General features: G+C 38.7%; 4 protein-coding genes across 7 annotated transcripts; all 4 read left to right on the forward strand.

Moving 5' to 3' along the window:
* The first annotated feature begins 1,492 nt into the window (after window positions 1-1,492).
* On the forward strand, window positions 1,493-3,520 carry LOC103427480 (probable protein phosphatase 2C 25). Its single transcript, XM_008365535.4, has 4 exons — window positions 1,493-2,027; window positions 2,305-2,643; window positions 2,759-2,938; window positions 3,046-3,520. Exons 1-4 carry the CDS (start codon window positions 1,587-1,589, stop codon window positions 3,208-3,210), a joined length of 1,125 nt encoding a protein of 374 aa, XP_008363757.2. The 5' UTR covers window positions 1,493-1,586; the 3' UTR covers window positions 3,211-3,520.
* A 3,789-nt stretch (window positions 3,521-7,309) lies between these two features.
* Window positions 7,310-9,351, forward strand: LOC114825896 (probable protein phosphatase 2C 25). Its single transcript, XM_070824897.1, has 4 exons — window positions 7,310-7,858; window positions 8,136-8,474; window positions 8,590-8,769; window positions 8,877-9,351. The coding sequence occupies exons 1-4, from the start codon at window positions 7,418-7,420 to the stop codon at window positions 9,039-9,041; spliced, it is 1,125 nt and encodes a 374-aa protein (XP_070680998.1). The 5' UTR covers window positions 7,310-7,417; the 3' UTR covers window positions 9,042-9,351.
* A 3,238-nt stretch (window positions 9,352-12,589) lies between these two features.
* On the forward strand, window positions 12,590-23,620 carry LOC103432841 (clathrin heavy chain 2-like). Of its 2 annotated transcripts, XM_008371048.4 has the most exons (29): window positions 12,590-13,045; window positions 13,380-13,584; window positions 13,967-14,055; window positions 14,188-14,266; window positions 14,421-14,548; window positions 14,989-15,087; window positions 15,216-15,324; window positions 15,804-15,883; window positions 15,962-16,189; window positions 16,286-16,351; window positions 16,824-16,940; window positions 17,452-17,649; window positions 17,734-17,850; window positions 17,954-18,013; window positions 18,279-18,365; window positions 18,487-18,570; window positions 18,647-18,781; window positions 18,869-19,036; window positions 19,121-19,233; window positions 19,328-19,580; window positions 19,669-19,805; window positions 19,901-20,179; window positions 20,271-21,273; window positions 21,397-21,882; window positions 22,020-22,190; window positions 22,271-22,456; window positions 22,608-22,730; window positions 22,842-22,952; window positions 23,093-23,620. In XM_008371048.4, the coding sequence occupies exons 1-29, from the start codon at window positions 13,001-13,003 to the stop codon at window positions 23,252-23,254; spliced, it is 5,118 nt and encodes a 1,705-aa protein (XP_008369270.1). In that variant the 5' UTR covers window positions 12,590-13,000; the 3' UTR covers window positions 23,255-23,620. The 2 variants fall into 2 exon arrangements, with proteins under 2 accessions (XP_008369270.1, XP_008369269.1); XM_008371047.4 differs by having other exon boundaries at window positions 12,636-13,045; window positions 18,647-19,036.
* Window positions 23,621-25,089: 1,469 nt separating this feature from the next.
* Window positions 25,090-27,918, forward strand: LOC103432842 (GDP-Man:Man(3)GlcNAc(2)-PP-Dol alpha-1,2-mannosyltransferase). Of its 3 annotated transcripts, none has more exons than XR_011583096.1 (8): window positions 25,090-25,610; window positions 25,679-25,965; window positions 26,109-26,295; window positions 26,420-26,488; window positions 26,604-26,797; window positions 27,108-27,217; window positions 27,288-27,440; window positions 27,548-27,918. XR_011583096.1 is itself a non-coding variant. In XM_029105941.2 (8 exons), exons 1-7 carry the CDS (start codon window positions 25,311-25,313, stop codon window positions 27,332-27,334), a joined length of 1,194 nt encoding a protein of 397 aa, XP_028961774.1. In that variant the 5' UTR covers window positions 25,137-25,310; the 3' UTR covers window positions 27,335-27,378; window positions 27,507-27,918. The 3 variants fall into 3 exon arrangements, 2 of the variants coding, with proteins under 2 accessions (XP_028961774.1, XP_008369271.1); XM_029105941.2 differs by having other exon boundaries at window positions 25,137-25,610; window positions 27,288-27,378; window positions 27,507-27,918; XM_008371049.4 differs by lacking the exon at window positions 27,288-27,440 and having other exon boundaries at window positions 25,137-25,610; window positions 27,507-27,918.
* Window positions 27,919-27,983: the final 65 nt, after the last annotated feature.

Raw genomic sequence — 27,983 nt, forward strand, 5'->3', positions numbered from 1 at the left:
TGGGCATGGAGATAATTCGTGACAGAAAATCCAAGAAGTTGTGGCTGTCACAAGAAAAGTATGTTGAACAGGTGCTTGAAAGGTTCAACATGAAAGCAGCCAAACCGGTAAGCTCACCTTTAGCCAATCATATCAAGTTGAGCAAAGAGTCATGTCCAAAAACATATGAAGAAAAGGAGAAAATGGCAGTTGTTCCCTACTCTTCAGCAGTAGGAAGTATCATGTATGCAATGGTGTGCACACGGCCAGATATTGCTCATGCAGTAGGTGTGGTGAGCAGGTTTCTCTCTAATCCAGGGAAGGACCACTGGGAAGCTGTTAAGTGGATTCTCAGATATTTGAAAGGGACTTCTAAGATGTGCTTGTGCTTTGGCGGTTCCAAACCAATCTTGGAAGGATTTACAGATGCTGACATGGGAGGTGACCTGGATGGTAGAAAATCTACGTCTGGGTACTTGTTTACTTTTGCAGGGGGAGCCGTGTCTTGGCAATCCAAGTTACAAAAGTGCATTGCTTTGTCCACAACCGAGGCTGAATACATAGCCGCTACAGAAGCATGCAAGAAGTTGTTGTGGCTGAAGCGGTTTCTCCAAGAGTTGGGTTTGAAGCAAAGTGATTATGGCGTTTATTGTGATAGTCAGAGTGCTCTGGACTTGAGCAAGAACACTACATATCATTCACGCACTAAGCACATTGATATTTGTTATCACTGGATTAGAGACGCTATCGAGAACAAGTTGCTGCAGCTGAAGAAGATTCATACCGATAATAATTCTTCAGACATGTTGACAAAGGTAGTCACAAAATCAAAGTTGGAATTCTGCATTAAGGCTGCTGGGATGAACTCCAGGTAACTTGGAGTCATGATCGGAATTCCTCCCTCATGGACTGGAGGGGGAGATTGTTGGTATATGGTCCAGCCCATGATCAATGTTCTAGATTATTCTAGTAAGCAAGAGATGAGGCTGGAGCTTGCTAGACAATTCTAGAATGTTATTAAGTTGATGGAAGAAGCTAGAGAGTACTAGCTTCCTTGGTTGCAAATGGAAAGATCTAGAAGCTACAAGTATATGGCTAGTCTAGATTTTTCTATACTAGAGGTTTGAAGAAGGAACTAGAAACTAGTAGAATGCCAAGCCCTCACCTATAAATATGGGTGTGATGTAACCAATTGAGAACCAAGAGTGAGTAGCAAAGGATCAAGTCCAAAGCTAGAGTTCCACTCCAAGAGTGAGAGTGAGAGTGTTCCACTACACATTGTGTGAGTGAAGTTTAGAGTGATAGAAAGTGTGTGTTATACTTTCTTGTATCCATCAAGCCTTGTCTTTGGCTTGGTAAGACTACTCTTGTTGTATTCATCTTTTTTCATATAGTAAAGATTCCTTGTTTGGTGGACGTAGGCATAAATTGCCGAACCACATAAATTCTTGGCGTCCATTTTCTACTTTACCTTGTGCATTCTCTATCTTGTAGTACCGACATTCCTAACACAAAGAACACTCAACAGAGAAAGAAAATTTGATAAAATCCCCCCCCCCCCCCCCCCCCCAAAAAAAAAAGAAATCCACACAGAGAAAAGCAAAATAATGCCTTGCGCTTTGGTGGTGCCGAACTCGCCGATTTGTTCGCCGTCGCAAATTCCCTCCCATTTTTTCCGGTCGTCGGCTTTAGCTTCCCCTTCTGCCTGTTCTTTACCTAGAGTCCTCCATGGCGCGCCTCCCACACCGTCGCGGTCGCCGGCTTTGACGACGCCGGCTTTTGAGTCTCGGTTTCAGAGGCAGGAGATAAGCGAGTGCCAGAAGCAGGCTTCGGGTTTGGCTCTGAAGAGGAAGAGGCCGAGGATGATTGATATTCCGGTGGCGCCTTTGGTGAATTTTAAGGTGGAGTCGAGTGAGGGTGCGGCGGAGAGAGTGGAGGTGCTGGAGGTTGATGAGGATGTGTATTCGGTTTATTGTAAGAGGGGGAGGAGAGGTCCAATGGAGGATCGTTACTCTGCCGTTGTCGATCTTCACGATGATTCGAGACAGGTAAATTGTGATTATTTCGCTCTCAATTTTCTGTTTGTTTCCCAGGAAAATTTCACAAATGGAAATTAGTATCTTTACTAGAAACTTCAAGCATTTAGCTTTGATTAGATTGTTTTACAATTTTATTTGGAGTGGAGCTTCAACTGAGAAAATTTAGGATGAAATCAAAAGTACAAGAATTGGGTTTCTATAACTTTTGAGAAAGATATAAAATTGTGGAATTTATGTTTTTGAATTCGCTGTTCGAATTCGTTCTGATTAGATTATGTGACTACAGGCATTCTTTGGTGTGTTTGATGGGCATGGAGGAGCAAAAGCAGCTGAATTTGCAGGCAAGAACTTGACTAAAAACATTGCGGATCGTTTGACGGGTGAAAGTGAAGAGGAAATCGTGGAAGCAGTCAAAGATGGTTATCTAACCACCGATGTCGAGTTTCTGAAGGAGGATGTTGCTGGCGGCGCATGCTGTGTGACTGCCTTGATACAAAAGGGTAACCTTGTGGTGTCCAGTGCCGGTGACTGTCGTGCTGTTATGAGCCGAGGAGGGGTTGCCGAGGCCCTTACATCCGATCATCATCCTTCAAGAATAGATGAAAGGGAAAGGATTGAGACCACGGTGAGCATTCAAATATGTGCACATGGATCCGAGGATTTGATATTCGTACGTCAAGATTGAAATGGAAGATCGTGGACTTTGTCGCTGATTGGATTTTGCGATTTTTGTTTTGCAGGGTGGTTATGTAGATTGTTGCCGCGGTGTTTGGAGAATTCAGGGATCTCTTGCTGCTTCGAGATCAATTGGAGATAGACAGCTTAAAGAATGGGTGATAGCAGAACCAGAGACTAAAGTCTTGAGAATAGACCCCGAATGCGAGTTTTTAATGTTAGCTTCTGATGGCCTTTGGGACAAGGTAATTTTAGAACTAAGCTCATTCATTCCGCTTCACGTGTCTTCGTTTAGAGTCATTACTTCGGAATTACCAAAATCTAATACGAAGTTTTCATCTCTCTTTTCCAGGTTACTAATCAAGAGGCGGTAGATATAGTTCGCCCTTTATGCGTTGGTGTTGATAAGCCGGAGCTCTTTTCTGCTTGCAAGAAGCTCGTTGATCTGTCAATAACGAGAGGTTCCATGGATGATACAAGTGTGATGATAGTCCAATTAGGTCGTTTCGTTTTATGATAATTGACCTTTTTCTTGCACTGCAAGTAAACTTTTGAAGAAAGTTGCAGAAAGGAAGGCAGGAGGACAATTCTTCTGGGATTTGGTACCAAAGTAAGTTCCTTTATATCAATGGTAGAAAACGAATGCAGGAAAGCCATGGTGCAGAAAAGCAACAATCGTAGGATCAATTGTAAATGAAAATTTGTATGCTCGCCGGAGATTTTGTCTCGGCTGTAGGAAGAGGGTACTAGAAGCACGTTACACGTTACGATAATTGTAATTTTTCCAAATTTATAATAAATGATCAAATGCTTACCCTTTAAGCTCAGTTTCTATTTCTGTTTTACTGCATAAGTAGCTTAATCGTTTATTTACGATTTGTCACTTTGTGGTCTTAACGAATTCAACACGTTATAATTTGAGTACAACAGTAATTATTCTGTAGTGGTCTGCTTTAGTACGTTGAACAAGGTTTTGGCTTTGTCTTGTTTAAGTCAACTTCTAGAGCACGTGCTTTTATTTTGGTTAAACTGTTGTTGGACCAGGTCACGGTCCTGTTTGGCAGCTGCGGCCTGCATGCATAGTATGCACTTGTTTTAGTGTTAAAATTCAATAAAAATAATATTATGTGGGTGAATTCGGACGTAGTCACCACCAGTCTATTTAGACTTCGCCTTTGCATTAGAAAATTTAGAACATGCACTAATCAAGTGATTTGTGACTGTGTTAGTGGACATCACACACTCCATTAGAACATTTCACGACTTACCTTGTCTCTTTTTGTTAATTACAAATTCGATCCCTACATTGTAGTGGTTATTCCAATTTGATATTTGACCATCTAATCGTCTCAAGTTTGACCTTTAATTATCTAAAATAAGAGGAGAGATTTGAACTTGAACGCAGAGAAATAAGTTATTACCGTAGTCAATTTGACTATTTGTTTCTACAATTGTTCCATAACTTTTTAATTTTAAATTAGAAAAAATTGACGTTAGTTATAAAACTCAACAAGATTACTAATAAGTAAAATTTAGTTTGACAGATTTTTTTTTTTAGTGAAACAATGACACACCCCGATCCTAGAATCAAGGCGTGTTGGCCGTCACGTGAGTGTGACGTAACCAAAAGTGCGACGCGGAAGCAATAGATAAGAGAAATACGAAGAAATAAAAAAAAAACAAATACTAGCAATAATATCCAACTGGCATGCTAGAATGAGTTTAAGTGTGAAACACATATATTCAGAGCATAAGTACTAGGTGCAGTCAAGTAGGACCATAACTAAATTACAACACCCGAAAGTGAGTCCTACATTTATGTAGTATGTCAGTACGTCATGGGAATCCTCGTGGGCCACCAACGCTGTTAACTAGAACCTGGAGGGGCGCAAAACAAAATTGAGTGGGTCAGTAAAACAAAGCTTTTTGAAAACATTTCAATTAATAACATTTCTAACCCCTCGCTGTAAAACATGTATACTTTCCCAGAAAATAACATAATATACATATAAATCTTCATATATCTCAAATCACAAATCTTTATCCAATAACAAAAAGTGTGCCATGCTATAAATGTCAATAACAGATTAAGAATGTATCAATATAACATGTGACATAATGAATCAACCGGAGACCCTGCAGTTGGTCCTGTACGGTTAATTTCATAGCTCAATATCCAAACCAACCGGAGTCACCACAATGACATGTACGGCACTACTCTGCACATAAATCGGAACTACCTGAAGTAGTCTGTACGATAACAATGGTGTAAGAATACGCTCTAGTGCTTCTCTCATCAACAGCTGTATAATAATCTAAAATCACCTACAGTCGGAACCACTCTATGGTCTGTACGACATGTCGGAACCCTCTCATGGTCTGTATGACATGCACCTACTTGGATCCAAGGTGAGCGTGCGGTGCAGGGTGAATAATATAAGCATTAACACCAGGGGTGCAGGTTTTAGCTTTCAACACGATTCACTTCATCGATAGTTCACATGAATAACATAAAACTCACCTGATACTCACATGTGCGTCCACAACACAATTTCACATATATATGCATCAATTACTAATTCATATAATTCATAATATGCATGCATGGCATTTTAAAAACATACTTTCATTTAAATTCAATTTATGGGAAATTCAGTAGTATATAGGTAATAATAGAAAATAACTGCCCACTCACTGGTAAGTCGAAGGGTCGTAACCCCCGTGACGTCCTTGAATGCGCTCATCCTCGGGATAGGTATCACCTACATGCGAAACAACTATAACAACGTTATTGAAAGCACATAACTGACAATTCATAATAACTTCTCATACGATGCTCAATTTGGGTATATGAATATACCAAAGTGACCTACTCGACGTCGAGGTATTTTTAGAAAAAAAAATTCGAGGCCGCACGGGCCCCCACGTGCGTCACCTTCTTCCTCCAGTCGCCAAAAAACTGGAGGTTCAATCTCCTTGTTCTCCGTCATTTATCAACCATTTTTCACGCATTTTATATCAATTTGAAGCCCTAAGCGTGTAGAATTACATTACACTACTTTAAGGTTAAAAAACATACGAAATCTCACCGGAGAAATTCCAAGAAAACCGGCCAACTTCGAACCCGGCGATCCCGACGTCCAAAACTTTCAAACTAAACACTCTGAGCTTCCTTAGGACCTTACTAAGCTCACTGTAAGCTTAGAATTCCCTGAAATTCAACAATTCACGCGTGCATGAACAATACTCAAATCGGACCTTGAGGTTTCAACGTGATATCGAGGGTTTCCAGTTCTAAAAATGACACCAATCAAATCAGGAGATTGAAAGGATGAAGAAACTCACTTTTTTGGCTTCGATCCGCGAAGAAATTGAGGGATTGGTGCTTTGGTCCGTACGGGTTCGAGAGGAAGAGAGAGAGAACTGCGATGGAGGAGAGAGAGAGAGCACGGGGAAGAACTTGTCCCGTGTGTGTATGTGTGGTCCACCCAAAACAAGCCATACTTTCATTCCCTAACCACACAAATTTCAAATAACTTTTAATCCATTTAAAATCTTCCAAAAATTTGGGAGAGTATGAATTATTCCAAATTATACGTCACACGTACCTTAGTCACCTTAAGGGTAATTTCGTCATTTTACAACCTCGATAAATAAAAACTCGGGACGGGCTGTGACAAACAAACAATGATATCGACTATGACAAAAAGGAGCCTTTTCGAATCATCACCACTCGTGTGTTGAAGGAGATTGGTCAGTCATTTTGAGAACTAATGAAACACAAAAATGATCACGTAAATAAGACACTTACATATAAATCATATTATTCAGCCAAACCAGATATTGTCAATTTTCTTAAGATCAAAACTAACAATTCTAGTTGGTCAAATCTAATACCGGTTAAGGAAAACAAGTCCAAACTTGATTTGGTTGGTTTAATTTGTATGATTTACAACCTAGTCGTAAGTAGTAACTTACTAGTAGAGGGAGGAAAACATTTTGGTCAAAATAGATGGGTTAAGAAAATGTCAAACAAATTCTCATATTATATGCTAATATTTGGAACGAAAACGATTTCTTGCTCTTATCAAATCCATTCGAAAGTTCAGAGTTAATTATGAAGAACTTATAACTAAAGTGATCAAGAATATTTAAATTTTTACTCGACGTTATAAGTTCAATTCTACACTCCCTTGAGAGAGAATTTAGGACTAATTTGAGACAAAAAAAATTATAAGACTCGAACCAGAAAAACCTCAAAAATTTAGGGGACAAATGTGAGATCAAACCTAATTATTCTTGTAATATTTGAATTCGACATTTTAAAGATACAGTAGGCACAACCTTTATACGCCCTCCCTCCATTTCTGACTAAATCCCAAAACCAAAACAGGTCAACATAAGTCAATACAATTCCCAAATAAACAAATTACGACCCCGTCGCTCTGACTTCACTTTATATTAGCCTCTTGTCAAGCACAGTTAATTACGAGATTTTGTATTGTATTTTTATTTTTTTAAATTATAATTAAAATAATAATTTAAATATTATGAAAGTTTCGCTTATTTTACTTCTCCCTATATATACACCCCCTCCATTTCCCGCTGTCGACCAAATCACACACAGTAAAGAACACTCAACAGAGAAAGAAAATTTGATAAAATCCCCCCCCCCCCCCCCCCCCCAAAAAAAAAAAGAAATCCACACAGAGAAAGGCAAAATAATGCCTTGCGCTTTGGTGGTGCCGAACTCGCCGATTTTTTCGCCGTCGCAAATTCCCTCCCATTTTTTCCGGTCGTCGGCCTTAGCTTCCCCTTCTGCCTGTTCTTCGCCTAGAGTCCTCCATGGCGCGCCGCCCACACCGTCGCGGTCGCCGGCTTTGACGACGCCGGCTTTTGAGTCTCGGTTTCAGAGGCAGTTGATAAGCGAGTGCCAGAAGCAGGCTTCGGGTTTGGCTCTGAAGAGGAAGAGGCCGATGATGATTGATATTCCGGTGGCGCCCTTGGTGAATTTTAAGGTGGAGTCGAGTGAGGGTGCGGCGGAGAGAGTGGAGGTGCTGGAGGTTGATGAGGATGTGTATTCGGTTTATTGTAAGAGGGGGAGGAGAGGTCCAATGGAGGATCGTTACTCTGCTGTTGTTGATCTTCACGATGATTCGAGACAGGTAAATTGTGATTATTTCGCTCTCAATTTTCTGTTTGTTTCCCGGGAAAATTTCACAAATGGAAATTAGTATCTTTACTAGAAACTTCAAGCATTTAGCTTTGATTAGATTGTTTTACAATTTTATTTGGAGTTGAGCTTCAACTGAGAAAGTTTAGGATGAAATCAAAAGTACAAGAATTGGGTTTCTATAAATTTTGAGAAAGATATAAAATTGTGGAATTTATGTTTTTGAATTCGCTGTTCGAATTCGTTCTGATTAGATTATGTGACTACAGGTATTCTTTGGTGTGTTTGATGGGCATGGAGGAGCAAAAGCAGCTGAATTTGCAGCCAAGAACTTGACTAAAAACATTGCGGATCTTTTGACGGGTGAAAGTGAAGAGGAAATCGTGGAAGCAGTCAAAGATGGTTATCTAACCACCGATGTCGAGTTTCTGAAGGAGGATGTTGCTGGCGGCGCATGCTGTGTGACTGCCTTGATACGAAAGGGCAACCTTGTGGTGTCCAATGCCGGTGACTGTCGTGCTGTTATGAGCCGAGGAGGGGTTGCCGAGGCCCTTACATCCGATCATCATCCTTCTAGAATAGATGAAAGGGAGAGGATTGAGACCACGGTGAGCATTCAAATATGTGCACATGGATTCGAGGATTTGATATTCGTACGTCAAGATTGAAATGGAAGATCGTGGACTTTGTCGCTGATTGGATTTTGCGTTTTTTGTTTTGCAGGGTGGTTATGTAGATTGTTGCCGCGGTGTTTGGAGAATTCAGGGATCTCTTGCTGCTTCGAGATCAATTGGAGATAGACAGCTTAAAGAATGGGTGATAGCAGAACCAGAGACTAAAGTCTTGAGAATAGACCCCGAATGCGAGTTTTTAATGTTAGCTTCTGATGGCCTTTGGGACAAGGTAATTTTAGAACTAAGCTCATTCATTCCGCTTCACGTGTCTTCGTTTAGAGTCATTACTTCGGAATTACCAAAATCTAATACGAAGTTTTCATCTCTCTTTTCCAGGTTACTAATCAAGAGGCGGTAGATATAGTTCGCCCTTTATGCGTTGGTGTTGATAAGCCGGAGCTCTTTTCTGCTTGCAAGAAGCTCGTTGATCTGTCAATAACGAGAGGTTCCATGGATGATACAAGTGTGATGATAGTCCAATTAGGTCGTTTCGTTTTATGATAATTGACCTTTTTCTTGCACTGCAAGTAAAGTTTTGAAGAAAGTTGCAGAAAGGAAGGCAGGAGGACAATTCTTCTGGGATTTGGTACCAAAGTAAGTTCTTTTATATCAATGGTAGAAAGCGAATGCAGGAAAGCCATGGTGCAGACTAGCAACAATCGTAGGATCAATTGTAAATGAAAATTTGTATGCTCGCCGGAGATTTTGTCTCGGCTGTAGGAAGAGGGTACTAGAAGCACGTTACACGTTACGATAATTGTAATTTTTCCAAATTTATAATAAATGATCAAATGCTGACCCTTTAAGCTCAGTTTTTATTTCTGTTTTACTGCATAAGTAGCTCAATGTTTATATACGATTTGTCACTTTATGGTCTTAACGTTATGCTTAATTCAACATGTTATAATTTGAGTACAACAGTAATTATCATGTAGTGGTTTGCCTGAGTATGTTGAACTAGACCTATAAACGGGTTGGGTTTATCGGGTTTGAGTCAGGTTCATTCCGATCCGTTAAGTTAACGAGTCATCCGAACCCGACCCGTTAAGCTAACGGGTTATCCTTTTCACCCGTTAACAATTATTATTATTATTTTCCTAGAGTTTTTTTTTGTTGTTAAGACTTTACTGAAATCACTAAAACATCTTCAACTAACGAGTGCTAACGGGTCTAACGGGTTGACCCAAAGTGACCCGTTAGCAACCCGATCCATTAAACATCCATCCAAATACTAATATTAAGAGGTCGGATCCAAAATACCAGGTCTACGTCGAACAAACTCCGCCTTCTGGACGTGTTTTGGCTTTGTCTTGTTTAAAGTCAACTTCTAGAGCACGTGCTTTTATTTTGGTTAAACTGCTGTCGGACCAGGTCACGGTCCCGTTTGGCAGCTGCGGCCTGCAAGCATAGTATGCACTTGTTTTAGTGTTAAAATTCAATAAAAATAATATTATGTGGGTGAATTCGGACGTAGTCACCACCAGTCTATTTACACTTCGCTTTCGCATTAGAAAATTTAGAACATGCACTAATCAAGTGATTTGTGACTGTGTTAGTGGACATCAGGACGTGCCAAACTTTTTTATCCACTCTTGTGCCGGCTTTTATCTTTTGTTTTCAGTCAACGAAAAATGAAATTCAAACTTGGTGGTATGAACAATTGATCAATTTATAATAAGGCCCACGCAACCACCATGGGAAGAAGGCCTCATTGGGATATATTGATGTGGAATACAAAAGTTGTTTGTATTGCTATTGAATCATTGAATTTTTGTGTTCATTGTATTGCAGCTCTTGAATCGAACTCCTTTGATTGTGCATTCGAATGATTTCGTTTAAGATATTGTTGCTTACTGAGTTTCGTAGCTGTTTTTTTTTTTAGTATATCGATATTTTTATACTAAATGGAGGGGGAGTTTGGCTAAACCACATAATAGGCAGCCAAATTTGGTATCGAATTTGTCATCCACGAGATTCGAACCTAAGACCTCTTACTTCCAAGTGAAGAGGAATACAACCAGACCGTAGTCATGAGTAACAAAACATTGCATATGATTAAATTTTTTTTTTTTTTTTTGTAGCTGTTTTGATAGCGTTGTTTACATTAGATGTTTTATACCTTTCTCTTGGGTTTTTGAACTCTTGTAGTTTCGTTTTGAGGTTTATTTGTAAGAAATGGTAATGGAATTGTTTATATTTAGGTCTAAAAACTTTGAAGAAGTTACTTTTTGCTCTTAGAAGTAATGTGAAGTGCCATCTCTTTGGGCGGAAAGCAATAATACTTATGTACCCCATTGTAGTTTTGATCCCCACCATTTTTTCCTCTAACAACCAACAATTTATGACTCATTTTGATGTGCTTTTAAAATGACTGAAAGCGATTTTAGAGAAAATATTTTTGAGTTCCAAAAGTACTTTAAGTGCTTTTTGCAACAAGCACCAGTTATGTGATTATTCCAGGAAGCACTTTAAGTATTTTTCCAGGATTTACTTGCATTTTTATTAAGGATTAGTTACAAAAACATTTTCACAAAAAATATTTTCAATCATTTTAAAAACACATCCAAACGAACTCTTAATCTATTAAAACTATCGTTTGTCATTGATTATCTTCTTAATTATTCAACCTAATTAACCTAACGGCTAAAAAATTGCCAAAAGTTAAAAAGTGGAGTGTGGAAATCATTCACGAATTAAATGGGCCAAGTTTTTCTTGGGCTTATACATTTTTGTCAAAGGTTATTGGGCTTCTCAGACATGCTTCGACTTTAAAATAAATTTTCCAATTTTGCATCACAACACCGTGTGCTATAATAGGCCCATAACTCGGCATTAAAAGAAAAAGAAAAAGAAAAAGAAAACCCTGTGTTATAGTACAAATGAATAATTATGCTTTTGCTTAGCCAAAAAGATTACATGTTAATAGGTTACTGGTAAACTTCCAAAAACTTATATTTTAAACAAGACGTGCTTATAAGAATCAGATACGAACCAAAAACTCAAGATTTCAAGTTTGGATCCACCTCACTAATAATAAAAAACAAAATCATCGATTTGAGATTCCGAATTTAAATCCTCCTCGTTAATTTTATTTGTATCAAAAGAAAAAGAAAAATTAAACGAGTAAACCTAAATTTACCTCTGTGTATAAGAAAACTTAATATTAAAAATGATTTTTATCACAAATGATTCTTGAAATTGATTTTCATCATCAATATGACATTTGAAATTGAAAATCAATTAATGTAATCCCTGAAAATAGGTATCGCAAATTAATATGGTCATTCCGTCACAATTCTGTTAAATTTTTTGTTAAATGCTGATGTGACACATACATGGGCCCCACAAGATTTATGAGTTTTTATCACAAATGATTCATGAAATTAACCCACACTATCAAGATGATCCATAAAATTAAAAATCGGATAATATAGTCATTGAAAATAGGTGTCGCAAATTAATGTAATCATTCCACCACAATTCTGTAAATTTTTTTGTTATGTGTGTGATTTTAATAATTAATTTAAAAAGTTGTCTAAATACCTTTTGACAATGAATTTTTTTTTCTTATAGTAAGATTTGATCGATTTTCAATTTTATGAACCATTTTAATATCGCAGGTCAATTTAGGGACATTTTGATGTTGTGGGTCAATTTTAAGAACCATTTATGAGGAAAAAAGACTTATGAGATCCATTTATGTGCCATATCAGCACTTAACGGAATCTTTAACATAATTGTGATGGACGAACCATATTGATTTGCGACACCTATTTTTAAAGACTACATTAATTGATTTTCAATTTCAAGGACCATATTAATGATGTGGTTTAATTTCAATGACAATTTGTGATAAAAATCCTATTAAAAAAGAATGTATTCTCGAAATACTTTCCTATATATATATCACACTTACTACATCTACATGTTACCATGTGCACAGTCGTTGAAAAAGGTCGGGTTAAATCCGGACCCGCATCTAATGACCCGGCGACTATCCACAACCACTTTTGCATGAAGAAGTTCAGCCAATGAGTAAAGCGCACGACAGAACATTTTTAACACGTAATTATTTTAAAATTTTTTCTCCTCCTCATCCGAATATTTTAAAATATTTAATTTATTTAATATTTTAGCTCTCGAAGTGGCCTGGGTGAGATCTCTGCGCCTCGTTTATATTTTTCACTGGAATAAAATTCCATTTCATAAAATCCCCTAAAAAAAAATCAGACCTGCGTTCTAACCCCCTTTCTCCTCAGATCTCTCTCCCTTTGTTCGCTTTTGCGGGTCCAAGGGTTTCGGTGCTGCTAGATCTCTCTCAGCGATTCGAATCCCTCTCCGGGTTCGAACGCTCTCTCTCTCTCTCTCTCTCTCTCTCCGCGGTGGACTCACACTTCACGGCTGCATCGCATCCGTAGATCCAAGCCGCCGATTCCGAGCCGTCGATCTGCTCCGCAGCCATGGCGGCCGCGAACGCTCCGATCACCATGAAGGAGGCCCTAACGGTCAGTTTTAGCTTCCGATTCGAATGCTTCTTTAGCTCAATTTAAATTTACACTTGCTTTTTAGCTGAATTAGTTGCTTTTTTGGTCAATGACTTCGCTCGATTTGTGATTTTTACTTCGTTTTTGCTACTTAGTTTTGTGTTAAGCTTCAGATAGATCTGAAAGTTTCTGGAATTTTCGGTTTCTGATCAGATCTGAGGAGTTGTGTTACTTAGAACTACTGAGTTTAGCACACGATTAACTGTTCACAGAGGTTTTGACAAAAAATATAAAGTGATTGATGAGTTTGTACGATAAGTGGTTGATGAGTTTGTATGATCTGATCTGATTGCAGCTTCCGAGCGTTGGGATTAATCCGCAATTCATAACGTTTACACATGTTACTATGGAATCCGATAAGTACATATGCGTTCGGGAGACTTCGCCTCAGAACAGTATTGTTATTATCGATATGAGTATGCCGATGCAACCTCTGAGGAGGCCTATCACTGCGGACTCTGCGCTTATGAATCCGAATTCCAAAATTCTTGCCTTGAAAGGTAGGTTATAACTACTTGTTCGCATTGCTGGAATACCTCTTTTTGCATATACGTGTTGTCACTTTTGAAAGGTGGTCTGGTTTAGTGGTCTGCTCTTGATCTGAATGCATCATGCATGTGTGCTGCTATTGCACCAACTTTTTGAACCTCAGATTACTTAATTAGTATGCAGTAAGTTTCGTCGTAGACTAATAGATTCACTATTCATCTTGCTGATATGTTTGCACCATGTAATTAGTTGAATCAGTAGTTACTATCATATACAATCTAAGTTTTTAACTTTATTTATCTACTGGATCTTACTTACCGGCGCCTTACCTTTCTTTATGAACCACAATTTTTTTAATTCTTATTGATCATGTGTTGTCATATCCACTTGAAGCTGGAGTCCAAGGTACTACTCAGGATCACCTTCAAATATTTAACATCGAGATGAAAGCAAAACTGAAATCACATCTTATGCCGGAGCAGGTACTCGCTTCATTTGTTTACTAGTTAGTGTGTTTTTCGCCATCTCTTGTATTTGCTTAAGAATACCTGGGTCTCGTTTTCTGCGAGGTTTTAAACAGTCTAGCTTACCTTTCCCCATTGTTTCTTTTGTAGATTGTTTTCTGGAAGTGGATAACCCCAAAGATGTTAGGTTTAGTCACTCAGACTACAGTATACCACTGGTCAATTGAAGGTAAGATGCCTTAAATAAGTTATTTGAGTATTATACAATCATACTTCTTCTGGCTTTTGTTGCATGGAAACATTACAAATTAATGGTATCAACTTGCTTGTTGTGTTAAACTTTTGGTCTTTATTTGTTTGTTCCTCGCTGCATCTCCTTGTAGGTGAATCTGAACCTGTAAAGGTGTTTGAGCGAACAGCTAATCTGGCTAACAATCAGATTATAAATTACCGCTGTGATCCTTCCGAGAAGTGGTTGGTTTTGATTGGAATTGCTCCTGGTGCACCAGAGGTGTGTTATTATGTCTATTTATGCCTGTCCAGCATTATTTCTTGTGTCCACCAGTTTTTTTTTTCTCAGCCGAGGAAAATTGTTAGAAATTGCAGAACTGTTGGGATCTTTAGCTACCCTGTTTGAGTTCCCATAAACGAATCCCATTTTCTTGAATCTTGCCCATTGAGTGTTTGCAGGCCAGCCCTCTAAAAGTCAGTCTTTATTTATATTCAAATTTGTACTTCTATTCTTAATACATTCAATATATCCTCATAAACTATTGTGGGAACTATAGTTCCCAATGATTGATATTGTGAAACAACTCTGCTTCTGTACTAGTTCTGTTTTTCTTCTCTTTTTTGTTTATAAAGTTCACAATTTTTCGGAAATTACAACCCCTCTCTTTTAAAGCCACTTCTCTGCTGTACTGCTTCTCATTGTTAATGTTGTTTTTCTAGAGGCCACAATTGGTGAAAGGAAATTTGCAACTCTTCTCTGTGGATCAGCAGCGCAGTCAAGCTCTTGAAGCACATGCTGCATCATTTGCCCAATACAAGGTATGCAAGTTTCACCCTTTCTCCTACTATTTATAATTTCCTGCACCTCGCACTATTCACAATCTATTAATACACAAACATATATGCATCTTTGAATATTGTTGACCTGGTGTCTCTATTTTGCACAGGTTCCAGGGAATGAGAATCCTTCAACTCTTATTTCTTTTGCCACTAAGACCCTCAATGCTGGACAGATTACATCAAAGTTGCATGTTATTGAGCTCGGTGCCCAGCCAGGTTGATATTAGGATTATATTAAATTAAAGTTATATGTTCATTCATGAAATGAACTGGCTGCCCGGTTCTGTTTAGACACATGATTTTTTGTTCCCTTACACAAAATCTCCTCTCCATTAAATCTGTAAGTGCTGATTATGGTTTCTTGGATAGGGTATATCTTTAATCATTAAAACTAAATAACCATGGAGATAGTGGTTACATCTACAACAACAACAACAAAGCCTTATCCCACCAAGTGGGGTCGGTTGTATGAATATTGGTGACGTCTGCTGGGAATATATATTGGAATAAGTTTAATATTATTAGCTCATAAACTTGTATAGGTTAAATTATATGTGATATCGACTAAGTTTGTACACGGTTGGCACTTTCAGTTAAAATCAAATTTTGGGAAGATATTGAATATATATTGTTTTGTGTTTATTTTGGTGATTTTCAAGTTAATGGAAGTAACTGTGAGTTTGATCATATTGCAGGGAAACCATCTTTTACGAAGAAACAAGCAGATCTTTTCTTTCCTCCAGATTTTAATGATGATTTCCCAGTCGCCATGCAGGTACTGAATTACGCCAGTGTTTTTTAACTAATTGTGTATACTGTACATATGTTAATATTGAATTCGTTTATCTGGCAGATGTCTCACAAGTACAGCTTGATTTATGTAATTACAAAGCTTGGGCTACTATTTGTGTATGATTTAGAGACAGCTAGTGCCGTTTACAGAAATAGAATTAGTCCGGATCCAATTTTCTTGACAACGGAGGCTTCATCTGTTGGAGGGTTTTATGCGGTTAATAGGCGGGGCCAGGTGTTGTTGGCTACAATTAATGAGCAAACAATTGTGCCTTTTGTCAGCGGCCAGGTATGTTTGAAATGTTTTTTTTCTTTCTTGCTGTGGTGCTATGGTATTGAAAGTAGCAAGTTGTTCTTAAAAATGTTATCTTGTTTGCATTTGCAGCTAAACAATTTGGAGCTTGCTGTCAATCTGGCTAAAAGAGGAAATCTTCCAGGTGCTGAGAATCTGGTAAGATATTCTTTTATAATTCAATTTATGCTTGAGTAGTACTAGATTTTCCACAGGGGCAGTATTTAAGTAAGCATAGTTAAGCTGTGTGGAATTAACTTGAAGCTCACTGATAAGAAGCACATTGGTTGCTTTTATTGTATCCAATTTGAAGTTGTCATTATAAGGAAGTTATTTAAACTTGAAGCTCACTGAAGATGTGCTTGTTAAGGTCAGAGAGGCAAGGGATTTCATCCATGTAGTGTGTAGAGATGAAATTTAATCCATAATCTTTTTTTGTTAACGTTTGGACAAGTTAATAACGCTTTGAGATAAGGGAGGTGAAGCTAGAGAAGGCCTTAATCTATATGGTGAACAATTATTGTTGATTGTTGGCTGGGTTGTACTTGGCTATCTCATTTGTTATGCCATGATTTGATAAGGTATAATCCTCTCTACTTTAATTTCTGATGTTCCTACATGATTTTTACAGGTTGTCCAGCGTTTTCAAGAACTGTTTGCCCAAACAAAGTACAAAGAAGCTGCTGAGCTTGCTGCGGAGTCCCCACAAGGAATTCTCCGCACACCTGATACTGTTGCTAAATTTCAGGTTTCCATTTTGCTTCTGTATTATTTGCACATGTTTCTTTCTTTAAGCAGTAGTTCTCTCTTCACATGACTTGTCCTGGAGGTGTTTCACATGTATCTAATATTTTTGTTTTCAATTCTATTTGTATCAAGCTTCTGGTATGCAGTTTGATGTGTTCTGGTAGTTCTTGTTCTTGGGTGTTTGATATATCTGAGTGTTCTCTAATTGGCTAGATCGAATACGAAGTACGTATAGCATTTTTCTGGTAGTAGAACATTTATGAGTAGTGTTATTGATGCTTTGTAGAGGTTAGGAGAATTAAATGAATTCAAGTGGCTGCATCTGTGTCAGAACCGGTGAGAAATGAATATATACTAAATGGTATTCTAGCGGACTAAACTGAGATACAGCATACTTGGTCAAAAGACATATTGTGCTTGATAGGTTTAGATTGTATGTTCATTTGTTTGAGAGGGTGAGAGTTACAATTCTTGCACTCTGCTAATGACTTTTGTTTTCTGATGTGTTGCAGAGTGTTCCTGTCCAAGCTGGGCAAACACCACCTTTGTTGCAGTACTTTGGGACACTCTTGACAAGAGGGAAGCTCAATGCATTTGAATCATTGGAATTGTCACGTCTTGTAGTGAACCAGAATAAGAAGAACCTTTTGGAGAACTGGTTGGCCGAGGACAAACTCGAATGCAGTGAGGAACTGGGAGATCTTGTGAAGGTTGGCTTTGCGATTTGAATTTAAATGTCGATTTTCAGTTATTTACATTTTTGGTATTAATCTCTCTGATTTTTTTTCTTGTAGACTGTGGATAATGATCTGGCTTTGAAAATATATATTAAAGCCAGAGCAACTCCCAAAGTTGTTGCAGCTTTTGCTGAGCGAAGGGAGTTTGACAAAATACTGATCTACTCAAAGCAGGTGAGGAATTGTTACGTAGTAATTGGTTTTCTAAATGTTTGTTTTTATATTTGTTAAATGGTTGTTTGGTGTCTGAGCATTGCCATTGTCTTTGTTGCTTTAGGTTGGCTACACACCTGACTATCTGTTCCTTTTGCAAACAATTCTTCGAGCAGATCCTCAGGTATTCATATAATACTCCGAAAGCTTATATTTTCTATTTAGTTCTTGAAAGCTGAAAGCATAAACAGATCGCGCACTGATCTTTTTTCGGTGAATGTCCCATCGAAAACAAAATCCTTCCGTTTGTATTTTTTCAGTTAGTACCCCCCGCAGTTTGATGTACTGTGTACATTTGGTTTGCAATTGTATATAGATGGAATTGAAACTTGTTTACGACGTTGTATAAATTTAAACTAAACCAGGTTAAAATGTGGTTTTTAATGTAGGGTGCTGTTAATTTTGCATTAATGATGTCTCAAATGGAAGGTGGTTGTCCAGTTGATTACAACACTATAACAGATCTCTTCCTTCAGGTGTGTTTACTTTCATGATTACTAACTTTTTACGTTATACTGTGCTCACCTTAGCAGTTATGGATATTATTTAATAAAAAATACGGCTCACATGCTTCTTGTTTCTCTTTGTATATTTTAGAGGAACCTTATTCGTGAGGCAACCGCCTTTCTATTGGATGTTTTAAAGCCAAATCTTCCAGAGCATGCATTCCTGCAAACAAAGGTTTCTATCATTAAAGCTACTTATAAATGATCTGTAGATTCCTATTTCAGCTGGTTGACATTTTTCATCCATGCAGGTCCTTGAAATCAATTTAGTGACCTTTCCTAATGTGGCTGATGCTATTTTAGCCAATGGAATGTTCAGTCATTATGACCGTCCTCGTATTGCCCAGCTATGCGAAAAAGCTGGTCTTTATGTGCGAGCTTTGCAAGTAAGATGTGTTGCAAATTCCTTTTCTTTTAATTGTCCTCTATTTCTAATAGTAACATTTGTGCTAAACATTTTGCTTCTGTTGCAGCATTACTCAGAGTTGCCTGATATTAAACGTGTCATAGTGAATACACATGCAATAGAGCCACAGTCACTTGTGGAGTTTTTTGGCACTCTGTCGAAAGAATGGGCATTGGAGTGCATGAAAGATCTTTTATTGGTCAACTTAAGAGGAAACCTTCAGATCATTGTGCAGGTACACCTTTTTTTTCTTTTTGCTACCGTGATGTTAAAACCATGCCTGGAGCATTAACTGAAACAATTAGTAATACCTGCGCAGGTTGCTAAGGAATATTCTGAGCAGTTGGGTGTTGATCAATGCATGAAGCTCTTTGAACAGTTCAAGTCATATGAAGGGTTGTACTTCTTCCTTGGTTCGTTTTTGAGCTCAAGGTAATCTGTTGAAGAAGTTTTCTTTATTTTCTTGTGTTTGGATATCTCCTCCAGTTTATTCTTGATTTTCATATAACTTTAAAATTTGATACAGTGAGGATCCTGATATCCACTTCAAGTACATTGAGGCAGCTGCTAAAACTGGACAAATCAAGGAGGTGGAGCGAGTTACAAGAGAATCAAACTTCTATGATGCTGAGAAGACAAAGAACTTCTTAATGGAAGCTAAGCTCCCCGATGCGCGTCCATTAATTAATGTTTGCGATCGTTTTGGATTTGTTCCAGATCTCACCCACTACTTGTACACGAACAATATGCTTCGTTACATTGAAGGTTACGTTCAAAAGGTACTATTTGAGGCTTTGAGTCTTCTTTCGACACTCTGAATTCTCTTTTGGGTTCCATCACTGAAAATTTTACTGGCTCATTGTGTAGGTGAACCCTGGGAATGCTCCATTAGTTGTGGGACAGTTGTTAGATGATGAGTGCCCTGAAGATTTTATCAAAGGCTTGATTCTTTCTGTTCGTTCATTGCTTCCAGTGGAGCCCCTTGTGGAGGAATGTGAGAAGAGGTATGTATTCACAATGCCACCCAATCCTAATTTTTACCCTTCCATCATCTTTTTTGTCTCTCACTTAATTTTCTTATTCTTTTCCCTCTCTCTAGGAATCGCCTTCGTTTACTCACACAGTTCTTGGAGCATCTTGTGAGTGAGGGAAGCCAAGATGTACATGTGCACAATGCTTTGGGTAAAATCATCATTGATAGTGGCAATAATCCAGAGCACTTCCTTACCACAAACCCATATTATGATTCACGTGTTGTTGGTAAATATTGTGAGAAACGTGATCCTACCCTAGCTGTTGTTGCTTACCGCCGTGGACAATGTGACGATGAACTTATTAATGTCACAAATAAGAACTCATTGTTCAAATTGCAAGCAAGGTTGGTGATTAGTATCTTATGACTAATTCTTTGTTCAAATTTCATCTCATTCGAGTACCTGGAGGTTTACTGACTAATTCTTTGTTACTAGGTATGTGGTTGAGAGGATGGATGAAGATCTTTGGGGGAAAGTTCTTGACCCTGAGAATGAGTACAGAAGACAGCTTATTGATCAAGTTGTTTCTACTGCCTTGCCCGAGAGCAAGAGCCCGGAGCAAGTTTCTGCGTCTGTTAAGGCTTTCATGACTGCTGATTTGCCTCACGAATTAATTGAGCTTCTTGAAAAGATTGTGCTTCAAAACTCTGCCTTCAGTGGAAACTTTAATCTGCAAAACCTGCTAATTTTGACAGCCATCAAGGCAGATCCGTCTAGAGTTATGGATTATATTAATAGGCTAGATAATTTTGATGGACCTGCAGTTGGGGAAGTAGCTGTGGAAGCTCAATTGTATGAGGAAGCATTTGCAATCTTCAAGAAGTTTAACTTGAATGTCCAAGCTGTTAATGTCTTGTTGGATAACATCCGAAGCATTGATAGGGCTGTGGAGTTTGCCTTCCGTGTGGAGGAAGATGCTGTTTGGAGCCAGGTTGCAAAGGCTCAACTTCGGGAGGGTCTAGTGAGCGATGCTATTGAATCATTTATCCGTGCGGATGATGCCACCCAATTCTTGGATGTTATTCGTGCTTCTGAGGATGCAGATGTGTACCATGACTTGGTGAAGTACCTTCTAATGGTTAGGCAGAAGGTCAGAGAACCCAAGGTGGACAGTGAGCTCATTTATGCATATGCAAAGATTGATAGGCTTGCTGACATCGAAGAATTTATTCTTATGCCAAATGTCGCTAATCTCCAAAATGTTGGTGATCGCCTATATGATGAGGCTCTCTATGAAGCTGCAAAGATAATATATGCCTTCATATCTAACTGGGCCAAGTTGGCTGTCACACTTGTGAAGCTCAAACAATTTCAAGGTGCTGTTGATGCAGCACGAAAAGCTAACAGTTCAAAGACATGGAAGGAGGTTTGCTTTGCTTGTGTTGATGCTGAGGAGTTCCGCTTAGCTCAGATTTGTGGTCTCAACATCATTATACAGGTGATTTTTTATTTTTTTTTTGCATCTGTTTGTCTCGTATACTTCTAAGGTGAATTTTTACTCTAGGTTTGCTCATATTTATACAGTTTTCACTAATTCTTTGTGTTGATTTGAATTTTATAGGTGGATGATTTGGAAGAGGTCAGTGAATACTACCAGAATAGAGGATGCTTCAATGAGCTTATATCTCTAATGGAGAGTGGTCTTGGGTTAGAGCGTGCTCACATGGGAATCTTTACTGAGTTGGGGGTTCTATATGCTAGATATCGTCCAGAGAAACTTATGGAGCACATCAAATTGTTCGCAAATCGTCTAAATATCCCCAAGCTTATAAGAGCATGTGATGAGCAGCAACATTGGAAGGAGCTGACCTATCTGTATATTCAATATGATGAGTTTGATAATGCTGCAACTACCATCATGAATCATTCCCCTGAAGCCTGGGATCACATGCAGTTCAAAGATGTGGCAGTTAAAGTTGCTAACGTGGAGCTATATTACAAGGCTGTGCACTTCTACTTGAAAGAGCACCCGGATCTCATTAACGATCTTCTAAATGTGCTCGCGCTTCGTGTAGATCACACACGTGTTGTTGACATCATGCGGAAGGTAATTGAATGTGCATATATTTATTTACGGGATTCTTAGATACTTGGTGCCCTCCCATCCAACAAAAAAGCATTGGAAGTTTAGATTTCATCTCCATGGCTTTGATGTTTACATTCTTCTGTGCTTGAAAATTGTAGGCTGGTCACCTGCTTCTTGTGAAGCCATACATGGTTGCAGTTCAGAGCAACAATGTCTCTGCTGTGAACGAGGCTTTGAATGAGATTTATGTTGAGGAGGAAGACTATGAAAGATTGCGCGAATCAATTGATTTGCATGATAGCTTTGACCAAATAGGCCTCGCTCAAAAGGTAAAATGCATTCTATTTCTAGTCTGTTCTTTGTTTAAGGTGTTCCATGTGCAAGATCCTTATATTGTTTGTTTGGTCAGATTGAGAAACATGAGCTTCTGGAAATGAGACGCGTTGCTGCTTATATTTACAAGAAAGCTGGAAGGTGGAAGCAGTCCATTGGATTGTCAAAGAAAGACAAACTTTACAAAGATGCCATGGAGACAGCCTCACAATCTGGTGACCGTGAACTGGCCGAGGAGTTGCTTGTTTACTTCATTGAACAGGTATGGAACTCTTTATAAGACTCCATTTTTTCACGAATTATGATTTTAGAATGTGAATGCATTCTCTATTTTATGAGTGCATTCTCTTCACTGTTGTTCCCGGCCTGCTGACATTTCTGATAATTCATGAATTTTCTTCCTCAAATTGCAGGGAAAGAAAGAATGCTTTGCATCGTGCCTCTTTGTCTGTTACGATTTGATAAGGCCGGACATTGCCCTTGAACTTGCATGGATGAACAACATGATCGATTTTGCTTTCCCATATCTGTTACAGGTAATTTTTTTGTCTTGTTCCTAACTGATTCTTGCGTGTAAATGGTTGTTGAATTCTTTCATCAAGTCTTGCTTACATGGTTGAGAACCTTATGTAACCTTCGTTGTACAGTTTATCCGTGAATACACTGGCAAAGTTGATGAACTGGTTAAAGACAAAATTGAAGCACAAAAGGAGATCAAGGCTAAAGAACAAGAAGATAAAGAAGTTATTGCACAGCAGGTAAACACTTTGAAATCATCTTATAAATTTGCATGCCTTCTGGTTCTAATCACGTCAATCCCCGCATTCCCAATTTACGGTTTGTTCTTTTCTTACACATCGTTTTGCATAATGACTTCTTGAGTTAACTTGCTTTGCAGAACATGTATGCTCAGTTGCTGCCTCTTGCTTTGCCTGCACCACCAATCCCTGGTATGAGCGGGGGTATGGGAGGAGGGTATGCTCCACCGCCACCTATGGGAGGAATGCCACCGATGGGCATGCCGCCTTATGGCATGCCACCAATGGGCAGCAGCTACTGAGGCATGTTGAACTATCCCTTCGGAGTTCGATGTTTGATTTTGATGTTTTAGTCAGTAGGGCAACCTATTTGATAGAACTTACCATTTAGTGTAATTTTATGAGGTTCACGAGCCCGTCACATGGTTTTATTTTGTTCTTCTGTTGTTTTATTATGGGTTGGAAAGGGTGCAGCTTAAATAATTGTGTCATAGGTTGTGTGGATATGTTCTGTTGTCTTGTAATATTCTTTTGTAGCAGAGGCATTTTTGTTTTGGCTGGTGGTTGAGGGCGAGCTTAGAATTTTCTCCTCTGTATTATTTGTTCTGGTTTTTCGAACCTGCCCGAGTCCGAGTATAATACAAAACAGTACACTCATCATTTTGGTATTGTGCTTTTGTTCCATTTTTTCTTGGTGTGTATTTGTTCCAACGATTTGTTTTCTGGTGGAAGCATGATCTAAAATATCCATAATATCCCGATATATTCATCGAAATTTTCGTGTTTTTGGACTAACGATATTTTTTTGGACTACCAATATTTTCAATATTATCGATATTTTAGACATTGCTAAGTCACTCATGTATCTTACCATGCAATGTATAAAGTCTAAAATATTGTATTAATTCATTGTATATAAATGATTATGGTGTGTTTAAATTTCTTTCATTAATTACTATATATTATCTACACTCACAATGTTTGCCAACTCGTTATATAATTAACTTAAATAAGTTATATCTATCATGCAATGCATTTCTTTCCAATTTTTTTGTGATAAATTAATAGATAATTGATTAAATAAACATCCTGTAAAGTTTCAATAAAAATTTCTAAGTTTTTCTTACTATTTTCGTGGTTTTTATTCAATTTATATTGATATTGATAATATTCCGATATTTCCATTGAAATTTCTGTGTTTTTGGACTATTGATATTTTTGATATCATTGATATTTTATACCTTGGGTGGAAGTGAGGCTTTTTTGAACGATTTCTGAATCGGTCTTTTGTATGTCATGGACCAAAGTATCAACTCCGGTGGTAGAATTCGGAATAATCCGACGGTACAAGTTGGCGGTTCATTTTGTTTCGGTGTGTTTACGTTTTCTCTTTTTGGTTCTGTCAAACGATAAATTTTGTTTGATTAGACATTAGATAAACCATCAACATGGTTTGAACTCACGTTGTCATGTAATGGCTCAACACCTCAAATTTGAGTCTAAAATTCGAAACTTACATGAGTTTTAACATTTGGAGCAAAATTTTCAGGGACTTGGGAAGCATGGAAAGCACTGCTACAACCAAAACTGACCCCTTCAATCAAACACGGCATTATCTCGCTAGACCCGAATCCAAACTTAAATCATATATCATGAACTCGAAAGAGAGTGAACCCTTAAATCAGTTGCTTCTACATAAATACTGTTATGATAAAAAAAAATACTTGCAAATTATGATAAAAAAATACAAATTTTCGAATTAACCATTCCCCTCTCAGGGTTGTGGTCATCAAACAAGTCCTTCCGTTCTGAACACACCTGACCTTTGTAATACTACAACGACTTCACAAAGAGTTATGTAAGGAGCCGTTTGATAGTCATTTTGTTTTGAGTTTTGAGTATTTGGTTTATGGTTTCAGTTTTCAAATTTTTAAAAACTAAAAGTTGAAATTGTATTTAATAATTACTCTCAGTTTTCAGTTTTTCAAAAAAATAATTGAACATTAAAAAGTGAAAATTTTAGGCCAAATTTTAAAAACTCAATAGAAAGTAATTCTCTTTTTTTTTTTGGTTGAACAGTAGAAAATAATTCTCAGTTCTTACTAAAAGTAACTAGCAAAAAAAATTTTAGTTCTCATTTTCCAAAAATGTGAACAAAAACTGAAAACGAGATAATTATCAAACGGCCGTACAGTTTTTATCCTTTCAGTTTGGTCCTTTCGGGCCTCCCGAGTCACTGAAGTTCATTGACCTGCCACTCTCTCCCACCAAAAAAAACAGAAGAAATTCTACCAATTTCCACATCGATTTCTCTTTATCCAATTTCCAACCCCCAGCGACATCGATCGACTGACGCAAATGGCTTACCAATTCGTTATTTGGGGTCTGATCACTGTTCTCTCGGCCCTGATCCTGAGAATCTCCCTCCAAATATCCGCCGGCAGAAGCAACAGAAAACGCGCTGTCGCCTTCTTCCACCCCTTTACCAATGACGGTGGTGGCGGGGAACGAGTCCTCTGGTGCGCCGTCAAAGCCATCCAGGACGAAAACCCCTCCCTCGACTGCCTCGTCTACACCGGCGACCACGACGCTTCCCCTCACTCCTTGACCGCCCGCGCAGTTGACCGCTTCGGCGTCAACCTCCTCCGCCAACCCAAGGTTGTCTCTCCCTCTTCCTTTCTCTCTGAATTCAATTTTTATTCATTAATTTCGGATTCGAATTGAAGGTGGTGCATTTGAGCAAGAGGAAATGGATCGAGGAGGCCACCTACCCGCGGCTGACGATGATTGGGCAGAGCCTCGGCTCTGTCTACCTCTCATGGGAGGCGTTGACGAAGTTCACTCCAACTTTCTACTTCGACACCGCTGGCTATGCCTTCACGTACCCAATTGCCCGGCTGTTTGGTTGCAGGGTTATCTGCTACACCCATTACCCCACAATCAGCTGCGACATGCTCTCCCGGGTCCGCCGGCGGAGCTCCATGTACAACAATGACGACTTCATTGCTCGGAGGTAGGCCTATTTGTCAATTTTCACATTTGCTAATTGCTGGTCATGAAACCCATTGAAACAAAATGGGTGGAAGATGATCACTTTTCGCATTTTTTTTGTTTAGCCGAAAAAAGAACTTGAATTGAATTGAATTGTTGTTGTAGCAATTTGTTGTCCAGCTGCAAAGTCGTATACTACAATTTGTTTAGCCGGATGTATGGGATTGTAGGATCTTGTGCTCATCTGGCTATGGTTAATTCGTCATGGACTCAGTCCCATATCGAAAAGCTCTGGAGCATTCCACAACGGACTAAGCGGGTCTACCCTCCTTGTGATACTTCTGGACTTCAGGTTTACTACATTTTACTTGGAAACTTGGTTTTTGATTTAAAAGCTTGTGTGTAATTGTGTAAGATGAGCTGCAAATGTGCAATTGCCTTTCTGTGTGATGGTTAACAAGTTGCTGTCTGTGTAGGCGCTTCCCTTGGAAAGGCCAGCTGAACCGGCTAAAATTATATCTGTTGCTCAGTTTCGGCCAGAGAAGGTGGGCATATAAACCTTATGAGCACAAGGTACTAAGATTTTGGTGGCTCATTTATAGGGCCTTTATTTGTTGTGGCTATTGGCTAGTCCTTCTTAATTGATTGTTCTGTTCTCAGGCACATGGTCTCCAACTTGAGGCCTTTGCAGTTGCCATAGGTAAATTAAATGCACACTTCCCCAGGCCTAAGCTTCAGTTTGTGGGTAGCTGTCGGAATAAAGCTGATGAGGAAAGAGTCCAACGTTTGAAGGATAAAGCAATTGAACTGAAGGTGGACGGGGATGTAGAATTTCATAAAAATGTCATGTACAGGTCTGTGTTAAGGATTTCATGTTATGCATCCTTTCATGCAACTTATAAGTAATGTGTTTCTCTTGCTCTTATTCTCTATTGAACCATGCATGCATGGTGTGTTCACAAGTTTAATATAGTTGGCTGGCTTGAGTTGTTGATTGCTTCCTATTTGAGGTTTGAACCATATCAGTAGTGAGACTAATATATACGGCATATAATACTTCTGGAAAGGACTCGGGTAATTAGCATAGTTTCCGCTTTAATCAAGTGAACCCTGTTTGGATTGTGTTATCACATTCTCAGCCTTGGTTAGTTTTCACATCTACAGGGACTTGGTTCAACTTTTGGGAGGAGCCATTGCAGGAATCCATTCAATGACGGATGAACACTTTGGCATAAGTGTAGTGGAGTATATGGCTGCAGGAGCCATTCCAATTGGTGAGCATCTAAAGTTATCTGTCGTTTGAACCGAACTTTTTATCTTACCTTAATGATTTTTTTTTTCCAGAGGTCGCACTTGGTGCGATGGCAAGTGCCTTCGCCTATGAGCGGTAGGTCTCGGGTTCGAGACTTGGGAGCAGCCTCTCCATAAAATGGGGGTAAGGCTAGCTGACATTCACCTCTCCCAGACCCTGCGTAAAACGGGAGCCTTGTGCACTGGGTACGACCTTTAATGATTTTTTTTTCCCTGTGCTGATATTCTTCATGTTTTCCCTTCTTGCCTCAGCACATAACTCTGCCGGCCCGAAAATGGACATTGTTTTACAGGAAGATGGATGGCAAACGGGATTTCTTGCCCGTACTGTGGACGAGTATGCAGATGCCATTCTCAATGTCATAAAGATGCCAGAAAATGAGAGGCTGGAGATGGCTGCAGCTGCGAGAAAACGGGCTGGCAGATATTCGGAGCAAAGATTCTATGAAGATTTCAAAGCTGCAATCTCTCCAGTACTCACTTAAATGGACTTCACATCAATCACAATATACTTGTAACTTAACAGAGGAGCTTTTTGCGTGGGACTTCAGTTGTATTGCATATTTTGTTACCCTGAGTCTTACCAGTAACTGATCAGATTGTGCTACTGTAACTCTAAATGTTTGGTAGTATCGGCTTTCACATCATATACCAGCATTCGATATCCACCGTCTACTACTCTTCACGACGCTCTTTATTTTCGGGTTCTCTGTCTTTCTTTTCCATATT

The sequence above is a fragment of the Malus domestica genome, chromosome 07, assembly GCF_042453785.1.
Source record: "Malus domestica chromosome 07, GDT2T_hap1".
Classification (NCBI taxonomy): Eukaryota; Viridiplantae; Streptophyta; class Magnoliopsida; order Rosales; family Rosaceae; genus Malus; species Malus domestica.